Source organism: Chroicocephalus ridibundus, chromosome 3, assembly GCF_963924245.1.
Source record: "Chroicocephalus ridibundus chromosome 3, bChrRid1.1, whole genome shotgun sequence".
Lineage (NCBI taxonomy): Eukaryota > Metazoa > Chordata > Aves > Charadriiformes > Laridae > Chroicocephalus > Chroicocephalus ridibundus.
In genome coordinates this window covers 54750219-54763276 of record NC_086286.1, presented here as the reverse complement: position 1 = coordinate 54763276, position 13058 = coordinate 54750219, and the positions used below count along the sequence as shown (strand labels likewise).

General features: G+C 42.5%; 1 protein-coding gene across 3 annotated transcripts in view; it reads right to left on the bottom strand.

Moving 5' to 3' along the window:
* Positions 1–13058, bottom strand: part of AGPAT4 (1-acylglycerol-3-phosphate O-acyltransferase 4) — an 83470-nt gene that overhangs the window by 4683 nt on the left and 65729 nt on the right. For 2 of the 3 annotated variants that reach the window (XR_010070316.1, XM_063329198.1), the window contains exons 7-8: positions 12155–12230; positions 6689–6887 (exon numbers count right to left, since the gene is read on the bottom strand). Coding sequence is in view for 2 of the 3 variants with exons in the window: in XM_063329198.1 (XP_063185268.1) it covers positions 6689–6887; positions 12155–12230 (275 nt within the window). In the remaining variant the exon portion in view is untranslated. Of the gene's footprint in view, positions 1–225; positions 385–6688; positions 6888–12154; positions 12231–13058 lie in introns of all 3 variants that reach the window. The other variant, XM_063329196.1, reaches the window with a different exon arrangement.

The window sequence follows — 13058 nt, the reverse complement described above, 5'->3', positions numbered from 1 at the left end:
TGCTTTACCAGATGCTCGCTTGTCCTGGCACTACCACATCAACCACGCAGAAAACCATCACTTTTTTAAAATAGCTACTTCTCTCGTCTGCTTCAAGCAACCTGTTTGGAGGTGGAACACAGACCATTCAACAAATGTTATAACTGTAAGGCAGGCAACTTGAAAAAGCTGAATATATTATTTAAGTAAGAAGATAGGCTAGAAAGCAGCTCTGCAGAGAAGGACGTGGGCTTCCCGGTAGACACTAGCTGGTGGGAAAGGAGGCCGAGGCCGCCCAGGGGTGCATTCGGAAGAGCATTTCCAGCAGGTCAAGGGAGATGATCCTTCCCACCCTGTTCAGCACTGGTGAGGCACGTCTGGAGTGCTGGGTCCAGTTTGGGCTCCCTGGTACAAAAGAGACAGGGACATACTAGAGCAAGGCCAGTGAAGGCCACAGAGACACCTGAAGGGAGAGAGTAAAGCTGATGGAGCCAGGCTCTTCTCAGCGGTGCCCAGGGATGGACAGAAGGCAATGGGCACAAACTTAAACACAGAAGGTTCCCTCTGAGCATAAGAAAAAAAAAGGAAGAAAATCTTTACTGTGCGAGTGGTTGAACACTGGCACAGGCTGACCTGGGAGGCTGTGGTCTTCATTTTTTGTAGATATTCAAAACACGGTGGGACACAGCTCTGAGGAACCTGCTGTAGCTGACCCTGCTCTCAACTGGGGGTTTAGACTGGATGATTTCTAGAGGTGCCTTCCCACCTCAGCTACTGTCTTCTGTCTGATCTGCATGGGTGAAAGGCACTGTGTATTTTGTTCTTTCACGATACCAGCACTTGAAAACCAACCCAACTACAGACTGGGTTTTGTAATATGACAGTAAATGAAGCGACAGTTTTTAGAAGTGCAAGTGGTAATTGGATACTAGAGGTGAGTCACACGTGGTGTGACACAGCGATGGCTGAACAGTGGTGCAATGGGGAAGCTGGGCTGCCTGTGGGGCTGCCCTCGGGTCTTCTGGATGCTGAGGCACGAGGAAAGCAGAGCCCTCTCGCGGGAAGACAGCCATGCAGTGAAGAACCCAGAAAAGGAGATAGTTCCTAGGGAGTTCACTGTCACTTACACTCCACTGTTAGACCATGAATGGAAATGCAAACAGCTGGGACAAGTGAAGGGTTTCACTCTCACAAACAGAAAAGAACAGAACATCTCTGACATTTAAATGGCCGTGAGCTAGGGAAGACAAAAGGAAGATCCAACATGTAGCCTGGAGTCTGGGATCATAGCATAACAGTAAGCAAGAAATCATTAAGATTTTAACCAGAAGGTATAGTAACAGCATCTGGAGATGGACACAGAGCATAAATAAGAGCAGCTGTTACAGCAACCACACGGCACATTGGGGATTTTGTCCAGTTCCAAGAATGCTGCTGCCTGGACACCAAAAAAATACCTAGTTCAGCAGTTGTGATTAATTTTTGTTTCTTCTCCTTTGCTCCCTGGCAGAAGCTGTCGCTGCCCTTCTGTCCTCACTTCACCCTGCAGCCCTCAGCACGCTGGGGAAGGCGGGGTGCAGGGAAAAGCACCAGCTCACGTTTGCCAAGCCTGTGGAAGCAAAGTGGGTTAAGTGCTGAGGTGCCTCAGTGGTTTCTCCCTGCACTGCCTGCCTCCTCTCCACAGCTCTCCTGGAGCCTTAGTGCATACCCTAGAGATACCATGACATTTAAGGATTTATTCTGCTGTTGTTTTAAATAGAACTATAGTAAAGGGAACTTAGGTTTTTTTACTACAAGGAAGGGCAGAAAGGAAGTTCAAGCAGTAATTGTGCCTAGCTTAATCAGCTGAGGGTTTAAGCCTACCCTGAGAAGAGCAGGAGAGAGCTGTTATCGGCTGAGGGACCCCTGCACTGCTCCATGGCAAACTACAGAAGGTAACCGAGCTCGTGCCATCTGTCTGCCCATCACTACCCACCAGCCAAAAGATGCAGGAGATTGCTGAGGACCTGCTCTGCCTGCCAGAGAGCTGGGTGCTGAGCTAACACAAATCGACAGAGCCAATAATGCGATCTCTTTCTTGCAACATTTTTTAGCTCGAAGAAAGCCACCACCTCCGTACATAGTACCACATCCCTCAGCTAAACCTTAGCTCAGAGCAGAGGATTTCCACCTTTTCTCTCGCACCTCAGGATTTCTTCTCATCTATTACTTGGGGTTTGTACCACACAGCAAGTGCTATAAGCAGCACAGCAGGCAGGGGCATAAAAATTTCCCATGTATAGTGTGCTGTAAACCTGAGTTATATAGGTTACACATTGAAATGAATATTTGTACAATTAAGCTTATACGAATAGCAGAAATTACCATTGAGGGCCTATCTTACATACTATAAAGGAGAAGAAACAAGCAAGTAACAAAAAAAAAAAATATGAGTTTTAGGCACTAAGCTGAAAGGCCAGATTGTCTGGCAGCTCCACCAACCAGCAGAATCAACACAGGCAGAATCCTGCAGATGGTTTATATCCTGTTGTAAAACTTGGTGTAACGCTGTTGGCTCATGCACTCCTCACTTTCCACTCATCTCAGCCTACAGGCATCAACAGCATTGCTGCCCAGAGCACATTATGCTCCAACCCTTCGGGACACATTCTGCACTTGGACACTGTCGAGTCACCAAGGACGCGCTCACAGTTTGTACTCTGATCCCTGGAAACAGGTCAAACAGCACTGTGCACACCCCGTATAGCAGACATATGACAGCTCCTGCAGAATCAAGCCTGGCTCGTTACTACTCACACTTGGTTCAAATGAAATACTTTTCTTGCCTATAACTGATACTTAACTGCTGGCCCCACGCCATAAGCCCAGATGCCATTAACGCTTTTAGCATTAGACATGAAGAGCTACTTCTTCCTTTAAAAGCCAAGAGAAGCCCTCCCATCTTTTGCATACAGAACCAACAATTCCCTTTTAATTGCTGTTAACAGCTCTATAATAGAATACTTGTTGAGCATGAAGGCCGTCCTTTTCAACACAAGTTACCAAAACATGAAAGGCAACCTAACACTGGGTTCTTTGGAGCCAAACAAGATTGGGGAAGCAGAAGGAGGAAAAAAAAGAAGCTGCTGTCAAATACAAATACTGACATTTGACAGACTCACTCACTGCTTTTAACGGCAAAATATCAGCCCCAAGTTTTAAATAGCAGTTGTGAGTTAAGTACGTAAATCTCTTGCCATGTGTCCTATGAAACTAAAGCCAGTTTTCCAGAGACTTCTGTCCCTCAAACTGCTTCAGCATTTATCCTCTGGAGCAGGGACTGCCTTGCGTTGGGTCAAGCAGTATCACAAAGGGCTCCTGCTCCCAGACCGGTAGTTAGATATTAGCACAATGCCATGATTATTATGAGTATAAATAGCCAAAGTGCAGCACAGCAAAGCAAGAGGGGATGGCTCAGCATTCTCGGTATAAAGAGGAGACATCATTTATTTAGACCTGAAAGCGTTTGAGCTGAACCAGCAAAGCTATATATACATTGGTTATCCATTCCTTGGATCTGAGAGTTAGGGTCTGAGGGATTACAGTGCTTTCACTCCAGCTTGACTGCCATGGGGCACTCCTCTTATGGCGCTTTCTGCCTGAACAGCCTGTTACTTACAAGCCAGTAAGTGTTTTACTGGAGAGCACAATTAGCAGAGACTGTCTAGAAGACAAGTGACACTCTGAAAACAAAGCAGAGGGTACCAGGTAAAAGAATCTCCTAGTTCCTCCGCTCTTTCCTATCACAGAAGGTTTGGGAATATCTTGTGCTCGCTGCGCCTATGCTAATAATGTTACAAGGTACTGAAATCTGCCCTTCGAAACAGCAATCTACTTACAATGGGCTATTAGGCGCTGCGATAAGCTTCCTGATTCCGGAGTATTAGGTGAGCTGTCAAATTGCCATATACAAAAATAATGTCCCAAAGCTACCTATGCTGCTTCCGTTAACGAACAGAGGGAAAAGGTCTACTAGGAGCCATGTGAAAAGGCAATTTTATCACGTGATCACGATGGTAAATAAATCCCTCTGATTTACAGAAAAAGCTTCCTTTTTACATTGTTAAGTGAGCACGTACCAATCACTGCTCACACCGGAAAAGTCAGCTTATACAGTCCTCCCTGCTTTGCTACAAACTGAATCTGCCAGGCAGACAGTTCCAGCTGGCACCAAGAGTCACAACCTCCAAGGTACATTTGTGTTCATGTACTGCTACATCGCGGCAATTGCAGAAGTCTCTTCTGAGACCTTGCCTAAAGCTGGAGGCTGACTGCAAAATAAAATACTGGTTGTTCCTCTGTCAGAAGATGGCTTCATCACTCCCAGGACATTCATGACAGAGACACCCCTTGGGATATAAAACACAGTTTGGGGAGAACGGCCTTGCTATAGAAACTCAGCTATTGGCTACAAAAGTCAATGTGACAGCTTGGGCTGAAGTTTTTAGATGCTTCCATAGAAACAGACCAAGCCAGTAATTACCACCGAACAGTAATATTGCTTTTAAAGGGATACAGTAAACCAGAAACAGACTACAACATGACTACAACATACCAAATGAACAATTGCACTTTTGTGATGTAATGACACATCTTTTTTTTAAGTGACCAGGATAAACCAGATCAGCTTTTTTTGTTTGTTTTTACTGAAGGCTGAGCTTCCTTACACTCCTGTGGATTCTCTTCCCTCTACAGGTTCATGGAGGCTGCTATCTGCTAATAAGTGACAATATCATCTTTCTTTTTACGTCCTCATCAGCCAGCGGTGGCTGGCTGAGTCTGATCAGGCAACAGCCACTACTACAGGTAATGTAGCGTCTTATGCTGCGCCGCAAATCCTGGCCAATTACAAGCACTTTGGGTTTGATCACACCAAACATTCAGAGTGAGAACGGAGCTGTTGCAAAGCACAGGGTCTTTGAAAGCTTGCAGAGGACTGAAACCTGTAGCATCCCACAAATGTGGTGGATATGTACAGGGCAGCAATGCATATTGCAGTGGACCGTTAATCTTACCACTTTTAATGCGTTCCTCAGCTGTGCTTTTGCAGCCTGGGTGCTCATGCCTTCATTCTGGCAGTAGACTGCTGCTGTAGCTTGCTGTTAGCTCCAGCATTACAAATAACCTGAGAACCTTTGGATTATCACTGCATTCAAAAGAGGACTCACAGCAGCCTGCTGATTAATCTTTCCTTGTGGCTAGAAGCAGAAGAAAGCTAAGTGGGGACTAAGACAGGAAGAAAAAGAAAAGAAAAAAGAAAAATAATAGGGCTTTTTGCTGTTCATTTTTAGTAGCATCATAGGTTTTTTTTTCTTTACAGGTTCGTTCCCTCCCTTCCTGATAAAGAGAAGACGTGACCTGGCTGTAAAAGCCACTAATGGCAAGATGGTACTGGACTTACAGTGGGGGGTGTGGTGCCACTCAACTAAATTAATAAGAGCTAAATCCAGAAATATCATAGATGCCACAAGGCCAAACATTAAAGCATCTGGCCGTGAGGTTAAAATCCTGAATTGGGCAGCGAGGCTCCCTGTGGAGGGTACACAAGGTATGAGGCACTTTGGAACGGCACCCGAACAACCAGCCCACTGAGTGGAGAAGCTGAATTAAGAGGAAAATGCTGAAGGAAAGATAAGAAATTAAAAAAAAAAAAAAAAAAAAAAAAAAAAAAAAATCGCAATAACTAAGCTTCAGTGCCCCATTAGGCCATTGTTCCACAGCTCGGTACCAAACGTAGACTATGCCAGCATGTCTTCCAAAGGCAGAACAAATGCCCTCTTGAGTGCATACCTCATCCCGCCCACTGTTGTATACCCATTTTGAACTAGAGCACAGGGGAGACAGATTGACCTTTTTCTGCAACTGAAGAGGGCTTGAACCCAACACCTCCCGTTCCTGAGGAGCACGCCCCAACCACAGTGCTCACTGCTCACTTATTCACTGGTCAAAGAAGGTGGCGGGGTGGGGAGCACCACTTGTGCCTTCCAACAAGTAAGGTGGGTGAAAAAAGGTGCTTTTAAGTTGCAGTCATTGCTCCCATAAATTTTTACACATTTTACATAAAACATTCCCAGGGTAAAAAGAACCAACAGTTTCTCCAGGTAAGGACAAAAGCACAGGATTCTTCTCCCTTTCCCTCTACCTTTCTCACATTAATGTACTAACTATTATGTTGGACATTATCCTTGCTCTTGTTTTCTTTCCTCTGGACCAAAGCATCATGAAGCAAATTTCCTACACGCATGCACACACACACACAAATTCTTCCTTTTCCAATTATCTCCCACAGTAGCTTATGCAGAATTCAATATGGTGAGCATTTTCTGGAAAAGAATATTGTGTGCCTACCATATCAAGATATTCACAGATGGGGAAAAGGACATTAGTTAATTATTCCTGATCAGACTAGCATGGGACCTGCTCAAGATTCAGACTTTTTGAGAATGCAAACAATTGGAAAGTTACTGTTTTGTATGTAGCTCTCATAAAAAATAACACAAGTACACAAAAATAAACAACAAAAAAAATCTATTTAACCTATTCCAGGCTAAAGTGGATATCGTATCAGATGGTCTACTGATGTGGCAAGTCATGTTTATATTTAGTAAGTCTCAATAAATCATGTCTGACAGTTACCATGTAAGTAATCTTTCTGTTTTAGAAAACTTACCTATTACAATGACAAATGCAAAACTAGCCAGTGTCAGCGATGATCCACTGTTGATCATGTTGATGAGCAGCTTGAATAAAGGATATAGCAGCAATAAGGCCCAGAAAAGCCAGTTCAAAAGTGTCCATGGTCGTCGGGGTGGTACTACAGGGACTGCTGGGTAGGTTCCTGTTCGGTAGTACTCTTCCTGGAATGCGTCCTAGTAGAACAAAGGAGGGCAACAATTAAATCCCCATCTGCCAACAAAACTAGCCATTCCTGGCTTTGATGTTCCTCTTTCTGCATGCTTGTAACTTCGGGGGAAGATCAAAGACCAAGTCATGGCTGGAAAGCTAGTACTTTGAAGTCAATGAACACACAGTCAAAAAAACAAAGAGCTTACACTGATGCGCGCATCCTTTTTTTCTCCTACACACAGAAGCCTGAAAAATGGCATACCTGGAAAGTATAACAAGCCCAGTAAAATAAGAAGGGTGAAGGGATGTAGGCATCGCTGTTGAAGCCCCTGCAAGGTCCACAGCCGCTGGACAAATACTGTGGCTGGTGAGCCACAGAAGTGGTTGGGCTACATGTTCAGCAGCAGATCTCTGTTCCCTAATGCTGTCTCCAACCACTGCTCTCAAACAGCACCCACTTCAAAGAACACCACCTCCTCCTGTCAGCTTTGTCCCATAGATGCAGTCCTGTTCATCCTGTTCCCGTGAACCTTACATAAGGAAGTCTGGCTGCTGAACCTCTCCACAGACAGTTGAGCATGCAAACACTTTAGAATCTCTCATTAGTTTTGACCAGATGACTCCCCCTTTTAGTAAAATATAATGGGGTGGGGTTTGGGTGTTTTTGGTTTGTGGTATACAAAAAGAAGACTTAGAATTGAGTACCTTCCTCTAGAGCCCATATGGGTGAGCAGCATTACCTTTAGCTATGTGATCAACCCGAGATATCAAAGTGGGTGAGGAAAAAACCCCCTTCCTTCTGGTTCAAAAGCAAAGATTATTAATCTGGGTTATCACAAGAAACTGGTTAATTAATGAACTCAGACTGACATAAAAAGGAACCTCAATTTAGTCAGAATGAGATGCTAAATTTCTTCAAAGAAAGGAACGTTTCATGACTGTTTCCAAAAATTCTGGCAAAGCCAAGATTGTCCTAATCAACCACAAGAAGATTATTTCTACTCTGCTATGATTTTCCATTTACTTACACTCCAGCTGACACAGACAATGTTTTAATTATTTAATGGCAACTTGAGCAATTACAGGCTGCTACCATTTTATCTATTTCAAAGGGAACATTTAGCTTTTAAGAGATTACACAGTAATTAAAGCATTGCACCCTCTTTATTGAGATTAGAAAAATTATGACTGTTTTGCGCATGCGAGCTAGATCGTACTGGGATCATTATGGCCAATTAATTAGCTATCTTTGACAAATTACATGGTATATGAAGTTTTCTTTACAGTGCCTTGAGGATTTTGGTTTATGACTGGTTTAACACAGAGCTACTAATCATCAGTAAATTGAATTTTACTATATATAATTAGGTTTCTAAATACCAGTATTACACAGAGAAGTTAAGAATTTCTGACTATTATTGGTATCGCCATTAGGGGGCCTATTACTACAAACAGCAAGACAGACTCACTTAAAACAAGCGCAGCAGTGTTCTTTTTGCTGGCTCTGCATGGCATTAGAGGCAGCAAAACCATTGACCACATCTCACCAAGAAGTTTGAGACAGATCGAAGAAACATACAACGGCAAGACAATGTCAATGCCATCACCTCCACTACACATTTTATACCATTGTGGAGAACAGCTCTTCAATTCAGTTATGATACCTTACCCTTAAAAACATTCACATTCCTTGCAGAAGAGATCTGTGGGCTGATCTGTCTTCTAAGCTTTTGCAAGGGTGCCTATGGTACCCATCAACAGCTCTAGTCAGCATTTAAACCCATGATGTACCTCAAAATTTCCCCCAATCACCTCCCCCAAATTAAGTTCCTTTCATTCCCCTGCATACAGAGCTCATTTTCAGTTTGTAATAAATCCCACCCACCCACCCAAGTATTGTACTCGGACATAAAAATATGCTCCCTCTAATGCCCCCACCAAATCTGAGTTACTTCAGACAGTGGGGTGGGTAATGCAGTCGGGGGAAATCAGGGAGTATCCATCATGGATGATGGATGTGAGAGGCTACCTGGATTTTTCTTCCCTGCTCCCACCAGGGAGGCCTGACTGCAGAGGTATGCCACTGCCCTTTCATGAGGAAGCCCAAAGAATAAGTATCCAGAAACAAATCCTTTGTTACCAAACACTGGAGTTCTGTACGCTTCCCCTCTTCAGTTATGCTTTGCTAATTCCCTGGGGCATTTCAGCATGTATTTTCATGCCCTGTTTTCCATGCCTCTCTTACAAGTGAGAAGAGTTAGAAGCTCGCTTTCTTTTTAATGGAAATTAAGATTCTCAAGCAGAACTTCTATTTCAGGCACTGAGGCTGTAAGGATGTGAAAAAAGAAATCAAACATGCAAGCGCTAGTAGAGTTGTGACTATTAAACGGTACCTCATCAGACCAGGCACTGAGATGCTCAACCCCATCCTTGTTAAAGTCAAAGGGAGTGTTTATAGCAATGGGAGAAGAGGAGAGAGAGGAAAGAGAAAGGAGGGGTGGGGGGAAGGAGAGTGAGGGAAGGGGGGGAGGAAGGGAAGAGGGGGGCACGAGTGGGAAGTATATGGAGAGAGAAAAGAAAAAAGAAAAGAGAGAAAAAAGGCAATGTGCAACCCAAACTGCACCTCTGTCATAATTGGGCATTAAGAGATACAGTGCCGGCCATCTATGGAAAGACAAAATTCATCCCAGGTAAGGAAGAAGCATGTGGACATGGAAAGCCTGGAAAAGGGCAGTACAGTGTTTGGTTTAGAACAGCAGAGTGTCATTGTTTATTTGGCAAGGCCCTGTTCATTGCATTTGCAGCAGTGGCTGAACCAGAAAATGAAGTGATCAAGTAGCTAGAACATAAATTGCTAGAGAGCAGTACCTCAGACTGAGGTAACTGACATCGGGCAGCAAGGTAAAAAAAAAACAATGGAACAAGCTTTTCTCAAAGACTCTCACTCCTTTACTAATGACAATTAAAAAAAATAATAAAAAAACATGTCCTTTCACGTCCACTAACTGCTGATGTCATTGTTCATTCAAACGGCTTTGTGTCCCTGACCATCGTGACTGCGTGGCACTCCGGCCTTGACCTCAGTACCTGGGGCACGCCCCACCTGCTAAATCATGCTATCAGAGCATAATTCAGTGCACAGTATGTAAGTCTTGAGAAGGTACTGCAAAATTATGAAAATCGCTGAGAATGAGCAATGGCACATGCAACCATAATGCAAGGTAAAATAGGGACTCTGTTTTTCAGTAGTGTGCATACCTTGTCTTACTTCGAAACAGAAAGGGGAGTCCTACAGCCAAAATATATAAAGCAGGGGATGAGCGCATACCTTGCAACCAATTACTGCCCTTTGAATACAGATTTGTTACATTTTATCATAAATATTTACTAACTCTGAAGACATTAACCTGAAACAGAATCTATTTTTGGAAACAACACCTAGATGGCAATGCTGCTTCTTATCCAACCTAAAAGCCAATTATCTTTTTAAAGATGCATGGCAGAAAGGCAAAACAGAATTGAATTTTTACCCTGCGGGTGGGCTTTCACCACCTCAGAACTCTTGAAGAAGTTGTCCCTGCTCTGTATTCTCCCAGTCTGATTTTACAGAGACATTGGTTTGCGTAAACCAGCAATGACTGCAATGAAATAAGTTTCACTGATGTAAAACAGCTGAAGGAAGAGGAACGTACCACCTTCAGCAAAAAACCAAAACCAGCACCAAAGCAAAAAAAATCCCCAACCAAACAAAAAATGCCACATAACCAAACAGGTTTTAACTGAAAGGAAAACTGAACACACATTCCTTCATCCTATACTTAAATAGGAAACTATGGATTTAACCAACCAGCAAACTAAGCTGTTATGAAGAAAGCAAGACAGATGTATACTCTGTTTGCACTGAGCATTTGCCAAAGAGGGAATAACAGAAAAAACTTGAAGTGATTTACCGCAAACCATGTAATAAGGGATTCAGGAAAACAGTCACATTCTCATCTGATTTATGTTTTTGTCTTGCAAATGTCTAAACAGTTCTTTGGAACATGAAATGGTTAGAGATAAAGTCACAAGTAGCAGAAAGTGGACTTTTGCACTTCTATGCCTGTAGAGAGGGCACAGGCCCATGGGTAACACAATGCCTTTCTGCAGAAAGGTGTTAGGGGTTGTGTCTGAATTAGGTGTTAGTGGCACGACTTACAAGAAGGGAGATCAGAGACAAAGCTAGTAGATCTACAACTGAGGTCTCAATACACATTTACTTTTCACATTCCTGTAGCTGCTTAGACAGGCCATGAACTAAACCAGAACCAAGTCACGGTTAGAAGCCGAGAAAGACTAGAACCTAGTCAATACAGAAAGGCTAACATGGTGTTCTGGCTAGAGTACAACAAATGGCACAGCAGAATTTTGCTGCCCCAGTGAGAAGAAACCAGAGTGTAGCTATATTCTATCACTTCTAAATCCAAAGCACTGCTGTATTCCAGTCTGAATACATAACTTTGATCAACTTATTGAAGCAAACTGAGCTGCCAGGCCCTCATGCTTTGCATACCTATGACTCCCACTGATTGAAATGGGAGGTGCTGCGTGTATTCAAGGACAGCATCCCCCAGCCATTATCTCCTATAGTCATAAAAACAAAACCCACGAGAAACAGATTCTGAAAGTCTGAAGGACGCATATGAGAGTATTTGGGAAAAAAAAAATAAAATCAATGGGCATCTACAAACACACAGTCATTACTATTCTGCCTCCATCCTATGTAACTGGAAATCTTGAATGAATGCCTTCTACGCACACAACGTGAAAGCAATTTATCAGCCTGTCCTATTAATGTTGGATCTTTGCAGTGAGAAAAGAGACAGGGTAAAACAAGGGACAAAAATTTTAGGACACCAGAGCGAAAATATCTCTCATTTAGCCCATGAATTACTTCTTCATTTAGGAGGTGCCTTTAAGGGGAAGGAGGTCCTTCTACCAACCAGAAGGCAGTTGTGGTTTTTGTATCCTTATGCAACTTTCTAAAGAAGATTTTTAAAACTACTCTGTCGAGGCTTACTTAAGTTTTCTTCCTGTTGCTCTTTAAGTACAAAATAAAGGCAATCATGACTGACAGCACAAGACCAGTTTGTGTCTGGAGAAACAGAGCACTTTTACTCTGAAGAACAAACAAACCAACCCCAAGCCCCCAAAGCAGGACCGCTACACATGCACACTGTAAAGGTCTACTAGTAATATAAATAACTGAGCACTAGTGGCTTGCAAGTGCTGTCTAAACAAAAAAACCAACCTTTTCTTGATACAGTTTGTGGAGCCAGTTAGAACATTCCTGTTCATCTTCTGGGACTTCCTCTAGCGGAATTCGCCTGCCAATGGTAAACAAGACAAATTGAAGAATATTAAATACTTCGGCTCCCATGAACAGTACTTTCATTATACACAGATTATCCACCTGACAGAAGACTCACTACATTTTCCATCTTTTTTTAAATTTGTGGTATCCCAGATCAGCAAAGTATAGTTTGCTTCTAGAGTTTCTACATGTATCAGAAATTTAGATTTCTGAAATAGTAATGCATTATGTTTGAGCTCACTAGAGCCATTTTCTAGATAAAGGTTTGCAATTTTCAGTTTCCAAACGAAGGTTTTGAATGAATTAATTTCTTACCTCACCTATAGCGTTCAAGGGTGTATTTAACTAGCAAGGCATTAAAGAGATAAAACAAACTATTCTCCTTATACCTAGGGTAAAGCACTCTAGTATTTCTCAGGTAACATTTCCCATTCCTGTAATTTTTTGCTACGTGCAGCTTGGTTGGATGATTTCCAGAAAAATGGCTCCTATCACTGAAAAACCCTCTCTTGATAAAACAAAGTTTTAATCAAATTTTAGTCAATAATCCTATGACAGAAAAAAAAAATCCCCTTGTAATCTTCATTTAGGTATGCTAATAGCAATATTTAATAATTCTACATTTTTCAGTATAGCATATATTTTAATTAATTTCCATTAAGAACAACATCAAATTAAATTCAGCATCCCATTTTTCATCATCAGGACACTCCTGTTTGCAGTTAATTTAAGAGGTGCAGCACTACTGTTTTGTTCCTTTATTTAAGGAAGTCATAAGATGACAAACATTAGCAGTCAACACAATTTAAGCAGAGACAAGGCCATCCAAATTTTACAAACT